Below are 21,965 nucleotides of genomic sequence, written 5' to 3' on the forward strand. Positions count from 1 at the left end.
ATCATACTCACTTAATAATTCAGCCAAAGCTTTGTTCAGACTTTCTTGTGGTGAAGACATATTCAAAACTCTCAACCATTGTTTCACCAAATTGCTGCAATAAAAAAAATTAAATAAAACAAAATATTAAAACGAAGTTCAAAAGATAAATGTTTTTATAAAAAATAAATGTTTTTTTTTATTAAAACTAAATGTTTAAAATGTTTTTATGAAAAATAAATGTTTTTTTTTATAAAAAATAAATTTTTTTTATAAAAAATAAATGTTTTTTTTTTTATAAAAAGACGATGTTTTTTTTATAAAAAACATTTATTTTTATAAAAAATAAATATTTTCTTTATAAAAATAAATATTTTTTTAATAAAAATAAATATTTTTTTAATAAAAATAAATATTTTTTTATAGGTAACTCTAAACCTAAGCTGAGGCTCACTTAGTAATTCTTGATGAATTACAGGATGTTCAAGGTAAATTTGGGTACTTGTGCAGTTTATGAACCGTGCTGAAATAATATCGTTATAATCCTTTGACTTAGAATATGTGCTTTATGCAAAAATCGATGGCGAAATTTGTACTCATTTTTGCATTAAATAGCAATACCTATTAAAGACTAAATGTACAAAGAACGGATACCATAACACTTAGTTCACTGTATTTACTACTAATAAAGGTCCATACAAAATTTTAGCCAGATCAGCTCAGTAGTTTCCGAGAAAATTTCCAAAGTAAATGCGGCATTGTTGCGACTAATACCTATAAATCCCACCCTGTGCATCGAATGGATAGCATAATACTTACTTCGCTGCACCTTATAACAAAGTTCCATATTTCAGACAGATTGATCCATTAGTTTCAGAGAAAACTTCGACAGTCAATGTGATATTGTAGTAACTAACCTTTATTAATCCCTAACTCTACATTGCACGGATACCATAATACTCAGTTTGCTACACCTTATTATAACAAATGTTCATACAAAATTTCAATCAGATCGGCCCAATAGTTTCCGAAAAAAACTTCTAAAGCAAATGTGGTATTGTGGTGATTAATTTCTTGCTGTGCATCGAACAGATACCATAATTTTTTTAATTTTTTTTTATTCAATTTTCACCCCAAACAAGGCACAGTGCCACTTTGAAGCAGGGGACTACTATTAGGGACTTAATTAGCGGGGTCATTATGAAGGGAGATGAGTAGAAAGATGTTTGTTAACATTATACTTGAACTTCTGCATATCATTGCAGTTGGGAAAGCAGAATCCCGGAAGAAACTATTGGAGTAAAAAGCTTTCTTAGTTTGCTGCACCTTATCATAAATGTTCATACAAAATTACATCAATGATCGGCCAGTAGTTTCTGAGAAAAAGTGGAATGGACAGACAAACATAAATCTATATATCTTTAAAATGTGTGTGTGTGAGGACATTTCTCCACCTATATACTCAACAAATTTTTGATTTACAGACTTGAAATTTGGTATTCAGACATGTGGAAAACTTTTTAATCGGTTTTCAGTCGGTTAAAAGGGCTGCTAAGGGATCAAAATTGAAAAATTAATCGGACTTTTATCTGTTTGTCAACTATTTTGTGACTGCGCATGCGTGAATCGTTCCCAAGGATAAGTAAGTTTGAAATATCCTACTTGACTCACTATCTTTAGGTTTTGGTTTCGATATCAGTTTGAGTATTTTTTTTTTTTTATTTGGAAGAGGTGAACTGTTTAGAAAAAAAAAAACATAATACACATATTTCAGTGCACATATTTCAGTTTCTTTCTATTTTTTAAAACTTCATTTTTTGAAAGAATTCAACTTGAAGTTTAATACCTACGTTGTTTCTGTTTATAATAAAATATATATATAAAAGTGAAAGTGTTATTTTACTTCAGTCGAAGTTCTCAGAAATCAAGGGGCCCACGACCAGGGTCTAACACTTGAACTCTATATGAAATACATAGATATTCGAATGTTCCATTTAAGTTCTTTATCTCTCAAACACTGAGTTAGTAAAGAAATTGAGAACATAATTTTCCTCTCTCCAATTAACCATTTTCATACATTGTAGTATATTTTTCATTTTGGTCTTTCGGTCTTACTGGATTACAGGACAAGAATTTATCTAGTCTGGTGGAGTATCCAGCTTCGTGCTATTACTTGAGGTAACATCACTTGGAGAAGATGCAACATTCCTCGTAAAAGCTAATGTGGGTTAGCTATAGTGAGATATTATTTGGGCAGCGAATACTATGTGATTTTGAATATTTGGTCAGGGTTTACTTCAATGGAAAAAGTATCCTCATGCCAGATTGTTCTGACAAACTCCTGTAAAGAGAGACCTGAGACACTCGAGGACAGTGTCTAGTAGGCATTCAACTGTGTGTGTGTGTCTGTGTACATTTACCTATGCAATAACTCTGTCAATTTTAAGCCTAGAGATTCGAAATTTGATATACAGGGTACTGAGATTTGGAAAAATCGATGTGATTGGTTTTCGGCCAGAAATTTGGCGATTAAGGGGTCAAAGTTCAACGATTTGACCGTTGAGAACTCTACCAAACTCCTCCAACAATTTTGGGTTTAAAGACTTGAAATTTTAGATATAGACTCCTTGGACATGGATCTAACTTAATAATTCAATTTGAGCCCAAAAGTATAAATGTTAAGGGGTCATAATAGGGGTCAAAGTTAAAAAAATTGACCGCTTTTTTTTTTTTTGCTCAGCATACACCTCCAAACACCCGGGCAAAGCCGGGCCGAAATGCTAGTATATATATATATATATATATATATATATATATATATATGAGTGAAATTGTGTGTGTACATTTCCCTACCAAACTACTCTGTCAATTTTCAGTCTACAGACATGAGATTTGACATAAGGATTATTGAGATTTGGGAAAATCTTTTTAATTGGTTTTCGGCCAGAAATTTGGCTATCAAGGGGTCAAAGTTCAACGATTTGATCTTTGAAAATTCTACCAAGCTCCTCCACCAATTTTTGACCGTTTTTTTTTTTTTTTGCTTAGCATACACCTCAAAACACCCGGGCAACGCCGGGCTGAAATGCCAGTAAATAAGAATTCTGCATTAATTAAAATATAATTTTTTATGCGTATTTTACGACCGGGCAACTATTCTGTACTTTCACCTAACAATCGAATAAACAAAAGATTAATGTAAAAATCGAATTTAACACGAAAATCCTATCTAAAAAAAAAAAAAAAAAAAAAAAATTTGCACAGTGCAATTTAAAACTTTTGGAAAAAAAAAAAAAGAAAAAGACATTTACAGCAGGAACTCGTCTTCTACCAGAACAAACAAAGACTTGTACCAGCCAAAATTTCTATGGATGGAGTTTCTTTGTAAAGGCTTTCCTTCTGTGAAACACATTACTCTAGGACTGCGTTTCTATTGATTATAGTTTAGTTATGTTTCTGAATTTTTGTTATTAGGTTTGGTTAATCATATTATTTGGATTCTCCGGACTACTGTTCTCATCTTGAGTGTCATTTTCACAATGTTTTAGTCGATGTAACCTCTGATCTATATTGTCAAACTTGAGAATCATTCTATCAAACTCAAGAATCTACAGGGAATTTTGAACGAAACATTTTATTTAATCCACGGGGGTAGCATGCTCCCGTTCCATCAGCCGTGGCTTGGTAGAAGTCCTAAATGATTTGCAATTGTATCTTTGCGTGTCGTCCTGCACTGAAGATTCAACCTTAGCAGCTATTTTTACCAGATAAAAGCTAAATTGAATATATTCCACAGATCCAAATCCCCTATACAGTCAGTTTCATGTCTGTAAACCAAAAATTGTCAGAGGAGTTTGGTAGAAACTGTTCCTCAGACAAACAAGGTCACTTTTACACACACACACATATATATATATATATATATATATATATATATATATATATATATATACTTAGTTATATTATTTTGAAAATAAGATTCCAGCAGAGTGCTTTATTATAAGGAAAAATTCCGAAAATAAGAACGTATTATTTATATATATATATATATACAAGATCTTCTAATGTTTGTTTATGCTTCCAATTCCGGTCATGAAATAGATGAGTATAGGCTGTGTATATGGGTACCTTAAACGCTCCCCTATTATCAGGTTTGAAACCGACGGTACCGATGACTTATCTCATAAACTTTCTATAAATAAAAGATATAAATTTATATATATAGATTTGAAACAGAGGCAAGCCATCCATAATGGGTTAAATAAAGGGTTCCATCCGAAATTCTCTACAGATTTTTGAGTTTGACAGGATACTCCTGAAGAAGGTCAGAGGTTACATCGACTGAAACGTTGTGTGAAAGCCAATATCAAGGAATTCTTTTAATGAACAACCCCATGAGTAATCAAACGCAATTCATACTATTGAGCGATATTAGTACTCCCATCATATTCTTCATCATTTGAAGGTAAAAATCAGATATACATATTTGAGGTTTGAAGGAGGTTCTATCGCAATTCGATTACAATAGACAGCATGACTTCAAAGGAACATTTTGTCCACATAATTTAAATTTCATTAAAATTTAAAATAGGGCAGATTCGAAATTATAAGGGGTGTTCAGTCACTATAGCTACGTTGGAGGACGCTTAGAGATATGAGACCACTTCCTTTGCTTTCCCCGGCAAAATTTTTCCCACATAAACTAAATTTTGTCAGGATTGAAATTGGAATTGGAATCGGTATTTGCGTTGGAATCCGAAATTTAGAAAAGAATCAGTAATTGTATTGGAATTGGGAAAAATATTGGAATCATCCCATTACTTATAAATATTCATCTTTTTATTGTTGGTGAAAAGAGATCTAGACAATTGCACTTAAGGGAACAACGAGGATACTAAAAAGAGCTCTCGGCTGGTTTCAATAAAAAGCAAGGCGATGTTAGTAGCTGGTTTGGCTGCTCATTACACAGCATTACAATCTTCAAAAGAAGAAAAACAAAAAAACTGTTGTTCATATTTGTACTGTTGTGTTTTATATCTAAAAATAAAAAAAACAGTTTTTTTTCATCTAGTATCGTCTGCTATCGGAAATGGTAAACCGCGTGATAACGTTTAATTCCAACTTAAATGAAACATATGCTCGCAGCTATTCATGTTGATAGCTTTTAGGTACAATGTTATCTCTAAAGCTTTGGAAAATTTCACACAAATCGCTTTAAAACCAACAATTACATTAGATACACACTACTCATCCATATCTGTAACGTAGCCGTTACGCTCAAACCGTATTTGTTACGCTTCAAATCTTTTTCTGACCCCCTCACGCCGTCCGGTACATTAAGGAATAAACAAACAAAAACAAATAAATCCGAATCGGCTTTATTTTCTGTTTTAGCAAAAGGCATTTATCACTGTTACTTTCCAAAAAATGCCTTCTTGTTTTTTTTTTTGTTTTTTTTTTAACTATTTCGTTTGCCATGAGATTAACAAAATCCTGCCCTCTCAACACCAGCATAAAATTTTCTTGCCACCACCATGTGACCACACGTCCATCTCGTCTGGTTCGATCTTTTCTCTCTCTTTGACCTCACACTAAGCATAATCAGCCATTTCTCACCTGCGACTTTACACGTCCCTCTTTTCCCGGCGTCTGTTGTTCTTTTTTCTTTTACTTGCTATATAAGTTTTATCAAAATAGGATATATTTGAAGCTTTAAGTGCGATTCTGCTACTATAATATCTTTTACAGGACACTTCAAGATTCAGGGCCGCTTCCATTGTCTTCCCCCAAAATTTTATTCAGTTAAATTAAGTTTTATCAAAATAGGATATATTTGAAGCTTTAAGTGCGATTCTGCTACTATAGTATCTTTTACAGGACACTTCAAGATTCAGGGCCGCTTCCATTGTCTTCCCCCAAAATTTTATTCAATTAAATTAAGTTTTATCAAAATAGGATATATTTGAAGTTTTAAGAGTGATTCTTCTACCATTGCCCTTTTTAAGGGACACTTCAAGATTCAAGACTGCTTCCATTGTCTTCCCCCGAAAATTTTATCCAGATAAATTAGGTTTTTGTTCTGATCTAGATGCCATAATCTTTCTATATGGAACACACACACAAGCATTAACATTTATATATAGATTTTATAATTCACATTTTGAATTCCATTTTTATCAAACAAATAATAAATAAATAAATAAAAAACAGAATGAGAAGAACATTCCTCTGACCTTTGTTTTCTTTGCTCCATAAGAAGCAAATCTGGGAGTCTCCTCAAAAAGTCCGAGTAGCCCACTGAAGCACTTGAACCTGCGACACTTTGTATGACCTTCAACATCTCAGAGAGTGTTTCTTTGATTGGATCGTTGTACTTCGAAACGTTGTACATTTTTAATAATTCGCCCTGTAAAAAGAAAAGAAGATCAATGTTTAAACATTGTGATTTCGCATACCCATATGAGCACTAGTCAAATAGCAAAGCGGTGAAAGGTGCTGACTTTTGCCTGGGCGGTCGAGTTTCGATTCTGGCTTGAGGTAGTTGCTGGTCTAGCCGCACTGATGAGCTGTGATACAGCGAAACAGTACTGTATGCGGATGACTATATAAATATATATATATTATTTAGAAAAATTACTTTTAATACTTCCCTATATATATATATATATATATATATATATATATATATATATATATATATATAGATAGGGAAGTATTAAAAGTAATTTTTCTAAATAAAATTGCTACAAAAATATAAGAACTATTTCGTCATTTAATGTACCCTAATTTGGTTTAGTTTGATTTTCTGAGGGAATCTTGGATCAAAAAAATAAATAAAATAATAATACCGGCTAGCTAGCTAACTAGCCAAATAAATAAATAAAATAAAATAATAAATAAGTGATGATGAAGAAGAAGAAGAAGAAGAAGAAGATATTTCTGAAACCACGATTTTCGGGCGAACCTTATTAAAAAAAAACAAAAAAACAAACAAAACAAAAAACAAAAACAAGAAACACACACACACACAAGTTCTTAAAACCACCCCTTCCTCCCCATGTTAAGAATGGCGACGACTACTGAAATTTATTAAATAATTCATTGGAAAATAATGTCTTAATATTCAGAAAACTACTTGTCGACCGTTTCCGGCTTTTCCTGTCATCTGTCGTGGAAATTGTGGGTTCCTAAATTCACAAGTATAAAAAAATATCAAATTATGAACCAAAAAAATTGAATAAAAACTAAGTATGCAAACTCACAATTACCCCCCCCCCTCCACATACACCTACGATTTGAACAAGAGGATTTTCCACGAAATATATTATAGGACACGGTCACACACATTAGATCACCGTGAGAAATTTTGATTTTACAAATAAAAATTCCTAATGAACCGCCCCTTAAATAAACACTTCATTAAATCTCCACACTAACGTACTGTACTTGCAATAACCCTTATCCCTGAGTGGCTTCCGGGCCTTGATAAGTAGTGACCACCGTGTAAAAAAAAAAGAAAAAAAAAAGCGAGATCTATTAGATTGGAGACTCTTTTACCTTGGACTCTGTCCAAAAGGAGAGACTAGTGGAAGATTTACTAGCTTAGATGTGGCAACAATACTCCATACATAGGGAGTACAGGATACTCTCTTGTGGGAGTAGTTTTCTAGCACGATAGAGGGAGCCTACCTTCCTGGCAACAGCCTTCAGAATGTCCTCAATTTATTTGTTCATACTTGCTTTGGAAAATAAGGAAGAAAGAAAAAGTGCAAGCAATTGGAGACATTTACTTTTTAGTGTTCGTCGGAATCACTTTATGATTCACTTGCTGCAAACGCAAAAAAAAAGAAAAAAAAAAGAAAAAAAAAAAGAAAGAAAAAACCCAGAAATCATCATTTACCAAAAACGGTTTCATGCTTCCAACGAATCGGCTAAAAGACTCAACGGACAGGTTTTCAAAGATGTCTTCCACTTTTGAGGTGCCTCTCAGGATATCGCCTGAAAAATATAGAAATAATCACCAATTTATTTATTACTGGCAGGGTTAATCGGCGTTGTGTGGGATAGCATCGATTTGCTTAATATTATGAAAGTAGGTCTAAGTAGTAAGTTATGAAACTATATATGCCAATTAAACTGCACAATTTTCAGTGTGTCATCCTTGGGAGGACATTAGGTTGATGAGTCCTTATGATGATGAAGTGCGGAAAATTCTGTATAGCTTGATTGCCATATATATTTTCAAAATTTACTATTTAAATATATATATATATATATATATATATATACTAGCAGTTCAGTCCGGCTTTGCTTGGGCCCTATGTATTGTTCATACTTTATGTATATATATATATTAAAAAGTTTGATGCATGTCCAGGTAACCTACATCTAAAATTTTAAGTGTTTAGACCAAAAATTGGCGGAGGAGTTTGGTAGAGTCTGCAAAGGTCAACTCTTTCAACTTTGACGTCTTGGCAGCCAAATTTTCGCAAAAAAAAAAAAACGATTAAAAGGCTTGCTGCATGTCTGAATACGCTTTATGAAAAATTTCAAATGTTTAGACTCAAAATTGGCTTAATAGTTTGCTAGAGACCACAAAGGTAAATTTTTTTGAACTTTGACCCCTTAGCAGCCAAATTGTTGGCAAAAAACCGATTAAAAAGCTTTCCCTATGTATGAATACTATTTATGTAAAATTTCAAATGTTTAGACCTAAAATTGGCTGAGTAATTTGGTAGAGACTGCAGAGATCGATTTTTTTAAACTTAGATAATCTAATAACGTTATTATTTCAGCGTGATACCAAAAATACATAAGTACCGAATATACTTACTGATCAAGGCTGAGTATATTTTCTCTGTATCATTGGAACCTCGCAATAAAATCTGCAATAAATGATACGACGGGCGTAGACCGTCAGCATCCAACAATGCTGGCACCAAATCCAATGCTGTTGCAAAAAGTCTACAGGGAAATTAAGATGCAGAAATAAAGATCAAAATTTAATGCATTTTTTACTAATAAAAAAACAAAACAGAATTTGTAAACATTACAATATAAATTTAATATGTATTGGTATTATATATTCATTGTAGCCAATCGATCAATTGAGACAGTCTATATAATTTCTAAAAATCAACTTTCGTCAGTCTCGATATATACACTTGGCAGCAAAATAAAACACACACCACTGAGTCTTAAAATATTTTGTTTATTGGCAATGACAACTTTTTCGCTTTCAGTATGAAGGTTGTGACATTGGCAGTGAAGGAAATGTGTCAGTTTGCTCTTGCTCTGTCCGACTCTTCTCTCTTTGTTCACTTTTTGTTGTCGATTTATATAAACATTCTTTCATTCTGGAATGTTTAATATTTCCCATTGTCTATTGTTCTACTTCTTTGACTGATATTTCTCTCACATATTTCTGGTCAAATTATGCATTTCAACAGACAACATCTGAAGCCTCGCATTCCTCAAATGGAATTAATTTGCATGTGTGCAACCCATCGAATACCTCTCTTCACAGGGTCACTTGCCAAATTATCCAACAATCTTTAAGTTTCGTCGCCCGACATTTACAATTTTTAAATTAGTAGAAAAACTCTTTGGTTTACTTATATTCATCCATCCATAGCCTTGAGGCCCTGGAGTGCATAGGCCAGCTACAAATTTGTAGATGCTTTTTGTAGCGAGGAGTTCTTTCTACAGGGTGAGTGTGTTAGCCCCAGGCTCAACCTTCTCAGATGGTATATGCAGCACCTAGCCTTCCCAAATGGTCACCCATCTGGTACAGGCCAGGCTCAACGTTGCTTAACTTCGGTGATCTGGCAAGAACCGGTGTGTCAACGTGATTGTGTCGTACATTTTACTTATGTGTGTGCAGACTTTTGAATACAATGAGTCGATCCACCATATTGGAACCAATTGACGAGAACGCGCTCACCTGGGTATTTGTGCATATTTCGGACCAGGCATATCTAAGCATCCGCTCGGTTTGAACTGCTCGGGTTTGTGTTGTACTGGAACTAAATTAAAGTATGTTGTTATCAAATAGTGTTGTGTTCTTATCTAATTATACATGTTTTGTTATTTTTAGTATAACGGACTATTGTCCTCGTGCTCTAAATGTATATCTTAACAGCCTGTAACTCATCTAGTGTTTTCTTTTTTTTTTTTTTTTTTTTACAAAGGAGTCACCACTTATCAAGACCCAGAGACCACTTGAGGATAAGGGTTAATGAGTGTACAGTAGTCAATGGGACAATATCATAGTAATCGTTAGTAGTGGAAATTTAGTAAATTGGATTAGTTAAGGGGACAGCTCATCAAGAATTTGTTTACATTGGACTTTTTTTTAATATTTTACATGGAGGTCGCCACTTAACAAGGCCCAAAAGCCACTCGGGATAAGGGTTACTGTGTGTACAGTAATCAATGGGGTAGTGTTGTAGTAATCGTTAGTATTGGAGATTTGATAAAGTGTCATTACTTAAAGGGGGCGGTTCATCAGGAATTTGTTTATGTTGGACTTGAAGACATCCAAGCTGAAGTCAGGAGGGAAACAGGCAAGCAGTGTTTTGGCGTGTGTGCGCTAACATATACCATACACGTTAGGAAGACGACGTACCTGTCTGCTGCTGGTCATTCTGGGGAATTCACCAATGTCTTGGGGAAGCTGGGATCTGTTGTAACAAAGACGCTCCAAGACAGGGACTCAAGACAATATGAGTTTTTATATATATTTTATTTACTCCCAGCCATCTTTGGTTTAGGAGTGTTCTCTATTTGAGACCGTCACCTCCCTCATGGGCAGACCTTTACATATCTTGTTTGTTCGGCGTCTCAAATCCAACTTAACTAAACTTAACTCGAAAACCAGAACGTCATATCCAGTCCCCATTCGGATACTTCCGGTGCAAATGATCGGTCACAGAGTTTGATACATATCAAAACATGTCATGATTCAAATAATAAATTCTGTCTGCTATACAAGGTGTTTCAACTGAGTTACTTCCTCCTTTGCTTATGCTACGTGAACCAATATGTCTGCCTCGCTGTGTAACCTTTTCGATGTATTTTTACCCTTATTTTTACAAATAATTAATTTTCTACCTTATCGTTTTCTGTAATTTTTGGATATGCTACTATTTGCGACACGACAGTTACATAGGTGTCATTTGTTTTACTTAAGATTCAACATTTTTTTTCGTTATTATAATATAGAAGCACTGCGATGGCAAAGCTACATTATTAGTAGGGCTATGACAACAGCATATTATTTTTATTGTTTTGACTCTCGAGTATATATCTGACACAGTTAGACACAGTTAATCAACCGAGAACCACATTACTCTATATAAAAGCATATAAGATATCAATGGATACACACTCGAGAGTCAAAACAATGAAAAGAATATGCTGTTGTCCGAGCCCTAATTATTATTTAGTAAAAAAGACTTGACAAATAAATAATTTTGTTTCACTCTTACTTTTCAATTGTTTGTGGCTGGTTAAATATTTTAAGCAGTTCTTCAATCTGGGCGGCCTGGAAGGATGTGATATTAATCCAGGTGGCCAAGGGTTGCCAGAAAGCGGATGATGAATTCTGATGGTCTCCCAGTTTCGTCCACATGCTTTCGAGTTTCTTCAACAACATTTCAATGTCTTCTAGACTTATCGTCTCTCGTTTCTAAAATAGAAAAAACATGAAACAAAGCTTACTGCGCTGAGTGGAAATGGGATGAGCTCAAATCAATTGCTTTCGTTGATGTCCGCATGATAGTACAGTAAAAACCCCGGGATACGGCATTAAAAATTAGTAACAAAATACAAAACAGTATATAATACACGTGTATATAATCAAATAATATTATAAATAACCGTAAAGCGAGGTAAATAACGTAACCGGGGGGGGGGGCGGAAAAACATCGTATTCCACATCGTAACCTGAAAAACGTTTACGAAAACAAAACAAAAAAACTTTATCTCACATATAAGTGTGAACTTGAGATTGAGATTTCTCAACCAATGAGAAGGATTCCTGCTCGTTTGAAACAGATTCTCTTCGAGCCTCTGTGAATTAACTGGTTCCAATAGAAACAGCTGCGTGGTAACAAGAAACAATAAGTAGGAAACAACCTTTAAGGAGAATAACTTTTATAGCTTAAATAGATAAAGCTTACTTCGTTTTTTTTTTAAAACACAACAGGTGTCGGCTAATAATGATTAAAATTCAATTAAAACTAAATAAAACATTTAATGAGAAATAGAGAAGAAAAGAGAAAGAGAGGGAGACTGACAAAAATGAAAAAAATGAGAAAGAGATTGGAAAAATGAGACTAAGACAGAGAGAGAGAGAGAGAGAGAGAGAGATAAAAAGAGAGACTGATACAGAGAGAGGTTGGAAGAAAGAGAGTAGGAAATATATATATATATATATAGAGAGAGAGAGAGAGAGAGAGACAGACAGAAAGACAGACAGAGAAGGCGAGAGAAAAGCAGAAGGGAGAGCATAAGAGATGGAAAAAGACAGAGAGAAAGAGAGGACAGAGAAAAAGGAAGAGAGAAGGGAGGGGATGAGGAAGAGACGAGAAGAGAGAGAGAGAGAGAGAGAGAGAGAGAGAGGGGGGCGATTCTGGAGCATAAAAGACCACTCGTTTCAATGGTACCACTCCCGTCTTCGTAGCTCATCAACTTACTTGTCTTCTATTCAAAGCTGCCTTTAACTGATTCAACTCGGCATTAACTTTAACGAAATCGATGGCGCAAAGTCTTTGAAGATAAAGATTCAGGTCAAATGTGGAACCAGGTGGAGTAACCATGGAAACGCGATGCTCAGCTTTGCACAAAGAATTAAAAGACGAAGACTTCTGCAATGCGTTTACAATCTGAAACGGAATAATAAAAAAAATGAAAATAATAAAAAAATAAACAAATAAAAATAATAAAATAAAAATAATAAAATAAAAATAATAAAATAAAAATAATAAACAATAAAAATAATAAAAAAATAAAATAATAAAAAATAAACTAATAAAAAATTAAAAATAATAAAAAAAAAAAATTAAAAAAAAAAAAAAAAAAAAAAAAAAATTAAAAATAATAAAAAAAAAAAAAAAAATAAAAATAAAAAAAATAAAAATAAAAAATAAAATAAAAAAATAAAGATAATAAAAATATAAAATAATAAAAAAGTAAAATAATAAAAAAATAATAATAAAAAAATAAAAATAAAAAAATAAAAATAATAAAAAAAATAAAATAATAAAAAAATAAAATAATAAAAAAAATAATAATAAAAAAATAAAATAATAAAAAAATAAAATAAAAAAATGAAAATAATAAAAAATAAAAATAATAAAAAATACAAATAATAAAAAAATAAAAATAATAAAAAAATAAAATACAAAATAAAATAATAAAAAATAAAGATAATAAAAAATAAAGATAAAAAAATTAAAAATAATAAAAAAATAAAAATAAAAAAATAAAAATAAAAATAAAAAAATAAAAATAATAAAAAATAAAAACAATAAAAAAATAAAAATAATAAAGAATAAAATAATAAAAAATAATAAAAAATAAAAATAATAAAAAAATTAAAATTAAAAAATTAAAATAATAAAAAATAAAAATAATAAAAATAAAAAAAAAATAAAATGATAACAACATAACATAATAAAAAATAAATAATAAAAAAAATAAAAATAATAAAAAATAAAAATAAAAAATAAAAATAATAAAAAAAAACAAATTACATTATATCAATCAGAAACATTCAAAGCGGAGGAAGAGGTGGAGAGAGTCGAGTGTTTTGGAAGGAACCGCAGTCGGATTTGTTAGAATGCTGAGAGTCGAAATTTTTTTTCTCCAAAAATCAACAGGAGACTTTAAAATAAAGAGTCGGAGTTCGAGTCATATATTTTGGAGTCCAAGTACAATAGTGTGTATATATATATATATATATATATATATATATATATATATATATATATATATATATATATATTTAATAATAATCATTATATATATATATATACACTATTTAGTAATATTCATTATATATATATATATACACACAATTTAGTAATATTCATTATATATATATTTATATATATATATATATATATATACACTATTTAGTAATATTGATTATATATATACTACTACTTAGTAATATTGATTATATATATATATATACACACAATTTAGTAATATTCATTATATATATATTTATATATATACTATTTAGTAATATTGATTATATATATATACTACTTAGTAATATTCATTATATATATATATATATATATAATGAATATTACTAAATATATATATATATATATATATATATATATATATATAATGAATATTACTAAATATATATATATATATATATATATATATAATGAATATTACTAAATATATATATATATATATATATATAATGAATATTACTAAATATATATATATATATATATATATATATTTTCATTATATATATATTTTTTTCTTTTTTTTTTAGAGTGGATTGCTGTACTCAGAATATAAGAAACATGCATTTTCTCTTTTTATTAGAATTTTCCATTACACCAAATTTAGCCACAGCAACGCGTGACAGGGTACATCTAGTATATATATATATATATATATATATATATATATATATATATATATATATATACTAGCTGTACCCTGCCACGCGTTGCAGTGGCTCAATTTGGTGTAATGGAAAAATTTAATAAAAGAGAAAATGCATGTTTCTTATATTAGTACAGCAATCCACTGCAAAAAGTTAAAAAGAAGGCGAAACTGAAAAAAATGGTGCTCTTGCAGAATTCGATCTGGATCCTCGAGAGTTTCTGTCAATCATTCATGTTTTGGACTTCTTGATTGACCAACAATCAGTGGATGAAGCCGAATGTAGCAAAAGTGTTGAAACGCTAAATGCTTTTTTTTTGTTGTTTTAAAAAATGTGATTTAGTAATTAATATTTGGTTGATGGTGGGGGGAGGGGGGGTTACTATACACAGATTCGAAAAAGTCGTCCAAAAACAAATAAATGAAAGCAAAGGTAAGGTAATTTACGTTTCTACCTAATTGGATAATTGTTTAGTGTTTTTATGTAATGTAAAATGTTTAATTGGCTCAAAAAACAGAAATGGTCGCGAATTCTGTTGAATACGTTAAGTTTGGGAAAGTAAGTTGAAAACTAAAAACTATACAAAACAGTGTCTGAAACTCACCGAACATATGTTACCATGACATAGGCTGGCATAATGGATAGGTTTCTGACAGTATTTTGTATAGTTTTTTTAGTTTTAACTCACTTTCTCTAACTTAAAGTAATCAACAGTGTCCACCACCATTTGTAGCTTTCAAATACACCAATAAACACTGTTTTTCGAGCCGACTAAACGTTACATTAAATGAAAAGGGTTTATATTACTAAACACAGATACAAAGAAGTTGTCAAAAAATAAATATATAACAAATAAATGTTATCAAAGGCAAGAAAAGTAAGTGTTCTACCTAACTGGATAAGATTTTAGTGTTTTTATGTAATGTATAATCGGTTCAAAAACATTCAATGTTTATCGGTATATCTGAAAAATACAAATGGCGGCAGACTGTATCGAACATGTTAAGTTTGGGAAAATTTTGGGAAAATGAGTTTAAACTAAAAATACTGTTAGGAACTCACTCAATATATGTTACCATGATGTAGGCTGGCATATAATCGGTGGTTTTAAACTTTTGCTCGATACAGGTGACGACTTTTAAAAATCCCTTTTAGTGATTACCTGGTGTGAGGATATTTGTACAACTAAACGGCAAATCTGCTAAAAAAAAATCCGGTATTATTTTACTTTAAGGCCCGTTTCACGTTCATATATAACGAAATATTTTATTGTAGATTTCGGTGTGCTAAAAACGAATCTGCAAACCGTTTACGTAGCAAAAAAAAAGTTTTCATGACATTCATGAAATTACTTTTTCGAAAAGTGGGTAATCACTTTTCAATGTAAATTTAACTTAGAATGAGCACCCACTTTCTGGCCACCTGAGAGAGAGGGGCATTTTTCTGTTTCTTGGCTAAAAAGTTTTTTGTTTGATTTCTTTTGCATGGTAATAACCCCTGAACTCTGGGACTATTTTCCATTTAACAGCCGTAGCCTTCGTTTACGCTATGCGTAAGCATAAACGAAAGCTGTTTAGCCAATAAACATGGGAAAAAATCCCCCCTCTCTCAGGTGGCCAGAAAGTGGGTGCTCATTTTAAGTTAAATTTACATGGAAAAGTGATCGCCACTTTTTCGAAAAAGTAATTTCTTCATATCATAAAAACTATTTTTTTGTGACGGAAACGGTTTCCAGATTCGTTTTTAGCACACCAAAATCTACAAAAAAAAATCTCGTTATTTACGAACGTGAGACGCACAGCCCTTAATGGAAAATTATATCAAAAATCCGGGGGAAAATAGTTTTCAATAAAAACAGCAAATGAATTCGATAGAAAAAAAATGGATGCTATTTTTTTTTTTCTTTCTGTGTGTTTCTTGGCTTAAAAGTCTTTTTGTTTGATTTCTTTTGCATGGTATTAACCCCTGAACTCTGGGACTATTTTCCATTTCACAGACGTAGCCTTTGTTTATGCTATGCGTGAGCATAAACGAAAACTGTTAAATATGCATTCGCGTACCAAACTACCTTGTAAAAAAACATTTAAGCCAATAAACACGAAAATAAATGCCCCTTCCTCAGGTGGCCAGAAAGTGGGTGCTCATTTTAAGTTAAATTTTGATGGAAAAGTGATCACCCACTTTTCAGAAAAAAAAATTTCTTCAGATCATGAAAACTATTTTGATACTCCTTGGGCGTTGAGTTCTATGGCGACCCGCAGAATTATTTAATGGTCGTTCCCTTAGTACCCCCTAGTCAAGGCTAACGCATGCGCACGTAACATTTTTTATTTATTTACTTACGTGGTGGAGTTTCTATACTGATAGGTTTTTTTGAAATTTTTTCACTGGATTATTATTGATTGAACACTAACCAGATTATGAAAAAAAATTGAAAAAAAAAATCATTTCAACATTTGAAAGGGATACTCACTTTTTAGTTACCACGTTCTGGTAAATCGGTCACTTTTTATTTATTTATTTTTTTTTTTCTAAATACGGAAGTGTCTTCGGGAGATATAAAATGGTCGCATGTTGACGAAGCAATGTATCGGGAGGCGTACGGGATTAAAAATTATTGGTAAATTTTTAGATTAGGTCCACCTCCTCAATTTTCTTTTAAATGACGATTTGAAATGGTTTTCGACTATGCTGAATACGAAAATCGCATCGAAATTTTGCAGAAATAAGTAGTTATCAAGATATAACAAGTTGTATTATGCATTATAATCTTTGGCGGCCATCTTTTTACGTGTGTGTATTTGTTTATGGCGCGTGTGCACGTAAAAAGATGGCCGCCGAAGAATACAATGCATAATACAGCTATTTATTTCCGCAAAATTTCAATGCAATTTGCGTGTTCAGCATACTCGGAAACCTATAAATGTCGTCATTGAAAGGAAAATTGTGGAGGTGGATCTAATCTAAAAAATACCAAATTATTAAACATTTCTCCAGCATGTTAGTGAAATTTATAATACTTTAAAAAAATTAAAAAGAAACAAAACAAAAGTTATGAAAAAAAACTCACCTTTCACAAAAACAATTTTAAAAAAACCCCACAAACTGACTAAATAAGTAAAAAAAAAAAAAAAAAAATTAAAAATCTCGAAACTTTATTTTCATGAAAACAATAAAAAAAAGTCCTGTTCTCTCTATTTTTTTTTCTTTGAGAAACAAATATATTTCTGACTTACAAATGCGGTAGAGACTCATTATTTTTACTTTCTATGGTTTTGATATACCGCGTTTTTATTGCTTACAAAATGGGTGACTGATTTATCAGAACGTTGTAACTAAAAAGTGAGCACCACTTTCAAATGTCGAAATAATGATTTCTTTTTTACATTTTTTTTTTAATAATCTGTTTAATTAGTGTCCAATCAATAATAATCCAGTGAAAAAAAATTCCAAAAACCTATAAGTATAGAAATTAAGCATGGGAGTAATGTTTGTACAACAACGTAACGTCGCCTTTCGCACTTTTACAAACATTTTTTAAAAAAGTAACTAAACCATTTATTGATAATTTGTCACGTGTACAAACATTTATTTATTTACGTAGGCTTAACTCCTTTCATGAATAAGAAAAGTTTTACTCTTTAAGAATAATAAAAGGAAAAAGTTACTGAACATTTATAAAAGGACTTCTTTTCATGAAGGCCAGAGGAATAGTTGGCCGAAAATTCGTGAAACAACAACAATAAATAAAAATGGTGCTAATGCAGAGAGCCGCGCTATTTTTTAAATCATATTTCCACGTTTAAATAACGTTTTACGATATGTTTTTTATTTATTTTTGTTTATTCAATTGTAAGGTTAAAGTACAGAATAGGTACAAAACATCCTTACCTCCCCATGTTAAGAATGACTTTTTAAATAATAACATTATTTCAGCACGGATCACTCTCTGCATGAGTAATCTTATATAGAAAAAAAAAACTCAAAAGCAAGCAACAAACTTTTTTTTTTGGCCTTATATAATAAAGAAAAGATGTGTAAATTAAAAAATTTGGAAGATAAACAAATGAAATATGAACATTTATATGTACGCATATATATATATATATATATATATATATATACAGTTATATGTACGCATATATTCATATATATGCACATATATATGTGTATATATATACATATATTTGGTAAAACTGGTAATTAGTAAAAACCTGAAGAGAGTGCTCAATACTATTGCAGAGAAAATATGTGTTTTATTTTTTTTATTACTGTTTTATCTGTTTGACTATATATGTTTCCGATGTTGGATCATGTTTACGATCCGACAGCGTTGTCAGGGCTCGCAGAAGTGTTTGTTAGTCATTGGAAAAAAGGTGTTTTTAAGAAAAAAAAAAGAGAGAAAAGGGAAGAGGGAGAGGCGGGTGTTGACAATATTTTCGTTTTTGAAGTTTAAAGATACATTCGATTGTATTGTGTGTGGGGGGGTAGCAGATTCGGGTAGGCGTGGTTGGAGATATATGGATATAGTGAGGGGGAGGTGGAGAGAGGATGATAAAAAGAAAAGTGAGGTGGGTAAGGATGGAGGGGGAAATTTCAATTTTTTGGTTTTAAATTTTAACTGGCTTTTGGTTTTGTCGCAAGGTATATTAAATAGATGGGAGAAGGGGGAGAGGGAGAACGAGAGGGAAAGAGAGTTAGAGCGAGAGGGAGAGAGAGAGAGAGAGAGAGAGAGAGAGAGAGAGAGAGAGAGAGAGAGGGAAAGGGTTAGTGTAGATGTCATTTTTTTTGACACGTACGATGTTCGTTTAAAGGTTTGTCGTTGCACGTCGACCACGCGCACATTCGTATACATACATATATATACATATGTACACTGTTAGGCAACCACATACAGACACATACGTACACACACATATATATATATAAACAAAGAATGCAGACATATATGGTTTCATAAGTAGACATACACACACATATACACAATTCTTATACATATATGTACACATACATACATATATATATATATATATATATATACAGGCCCACCGATATAAGTATATGTGGAGATAATGTCTTAAATAAGAATTAGATGTACATACACACATACATACATACATACATACATACATACATACATATGCATCCACTCTAACACATGTATATGCAATTACATAAATATAGATATTGATAAGTGTTAATAAAATTATAAGCACGTAGACACATATAGGCACACACACACAATCATATACATATACAAATACGCACACACACACACACACACATATATATACATCCAAGTCCATATTTATACTAAGTAATAAGGTATATATATATATATATATACACACAAATCCATATACATATTCATATATATATATATATATATATATATACAGACAAGTCCATATTTATACTAAGTAATAAGGTAAAGTTAGGAAACCATAGACAATAAATAAATAAGAATAATATAAAACAATATATATATATATATATATATATATATAAAATAAAATAAAGTAAAATAATATAAAATTTTTAGAAAATTTTAAAGAAATTAAAATTAAAGAAAGTAAGCAGATGGTTGTGGTTATATTTCGAGGTTAGGCAATTGCATATATATGTACAGTTAGATGTACGCATATATTCATATACATGCACACACACATTATATATATGGACTCTCCCGTCGATTTCAACGTATGAGGTTCTGCCACGGAAACTAAGTTGCTCGGAAATCTACACAGACGATTTGTTTATAGTGGAGAAGGCTTTGTGTAGAACCAACCACACTTTTTGCTATTACTGCTAACCCTTTTCGGTGCAAATGACTGCCACAGGACAGAGTATATAATACACCGCAGGTTTTTACATCAGAGTTTCCTTCTCCTCGATGCATATCTTAACGAAGACTGGAAGTGCATCTCCTCCAGTGCGCCCCGAGACACCAACCTGGAAATTTCTACGATTTGACGAGGTACATACAGCGCCTAGTCTTCCAAAATGGTCACCTAACTGGGACGGACCATGCTCATCGTTGCTTAACTCCGGTGATATGATGAAGTCTCTAGTTACTGATAACTGACTGACAGAAACATGCTCAGGAATGTTTAGCAACATATATATATATATATATATATATATATATATATATATATATAGAGAGAGAGAGAGAGAGAGAAAGTATATATATATATGTATATATATATATATATAGAGAGAGAGAGATAGAGGGAGAGAGAGAGAACAAGTATATATATATATATATATATATATATATATATATATATATATATATATATATATATAACAAAGAATTAATAAAACATGTTACAACACTTTAAGAAGAGCTAAAAACATATTTAATTTTCAAAAAGGAAGTGGATTGTCCTTAATTTGTGGAGTTTCAAAAGAAATACTTTCCTTCTCATCAGAGGGTAGGAATTAGTAAAATGCGGAATCGGATATATATATATATATATATATGCAATAAAACTCTTATACTGAAAATATTCAAATTTTTAAAAACCTTTATAAACCTGTAAGGATGGTATACAAAATTTCAAATATACGACAAGGAGTACAAATAAAACAAGAAAAACCTTATTCCATGGAGTTTCAAAGAATGCAATTCTTCTCATTAGAGGGTAGAGGTTTGTAAAATATACAATGAATTTTGCATCATAGGAAACAAGCAATACAAAATTTTTTATAAGTGCATAAAAAAGTGTGTGAATATATATATATATATATATATATATATATATATATATATATATAGATAGATAGATAGATAGATAGTCATCCACATACACTACTGTCTCGCTGTTTCACAGCTCATCAGTGCGGCTAGACAAGCAACTACCTCATTCAGGATCGAAACCCGATCGCCCAAACGACAGTCAGAACTTCTAACCGTTGCGCTATATAGCTGTTGCTATGCAGGCAGTGAATTAACAATGTTTTGACATTGCCCAAAGTACCTAAGCTCAATTTGTTTACACAAAGATCATCGCTTCATACGCTAATAGTAATTTGTATATCACTTCCCAAATGCTCAATCTAAGATAGGGAGCATTATCGTCATCCACATATAGTACTGTTTTGCTGTTTCACAGCTCATCAGTACGGCTAGACAAGCAACTCACACACACATTACACTCAAGATTGTAAAATTAATTAAAATACAAAAATCAGATTCTATTTATTTCAATCCTCTTATATTATTGTTAATCATTCAACATTAACCTTGAGTGTCGAGTTAGGGTTAGTATATTTTGGCTTTAAGCTGGTTTTGATAAATGTTTATTAAAAAAAAAAATTCTTTAATGCCACCCTGTCGCAT

General features: G+C 31.3%; 1 protein-coding gene across 4 annotated transcripts in view; it reads right to left on the reverse strand.

The window, feature by feature from the left end:
* LOC145268835 (uncharacterized) overlaps positions 1–21,965 on the reverse strand; it is a 1,065,816-nt gene that overhangs the window by 329,169 nt on the left and 714,682 nt on the right. For all 4 annotated transcript variants that reach the window (XM_080124499.1, XM_080124501.1, XM_080124498.1 and 1 more), the window contains 6 exons: positions 12,678–12,866; positions 11,469–11,668; positions 8,813–8,943; positions 7,880–7,977; positions 6,213–6,385; positions 12–94 (listed from right to left, as the gene is read on the reverse strand). In XM_080124499.1, coding sequence (XP_079980625.1) covers positions 12–94; positions 6,213–6,385; positions 7,880–7,977; positions 8,813–8,943; positions 11,469–11,668; positions 12,678–12,866 — 874 coding nt within the window. The remainder of the gene's footprint in view (positions 1–11; positions 95–6,212; positions 6,386–7,879; positions 7,978–8,812; positions 8,944–11,468; positions 11,669–12,677; positions 12,867–21,965) is intronic.

Source organism: Euprymna scolopes, chromosome 44 (assembly GCF_053919585.1).
Source record: "Euprymna scolopes isolate OS-2025 chromosome 44, ASM5391958v1, whole genome shotgun sequence".
In the NCBI taxonomy this organism is placed as follows: Eukaryota; Metazoa; Mollusca; class Cephalopoda; order Sepiida; family Sepiolidae; genus Euprymna; species Euprymna scolopes.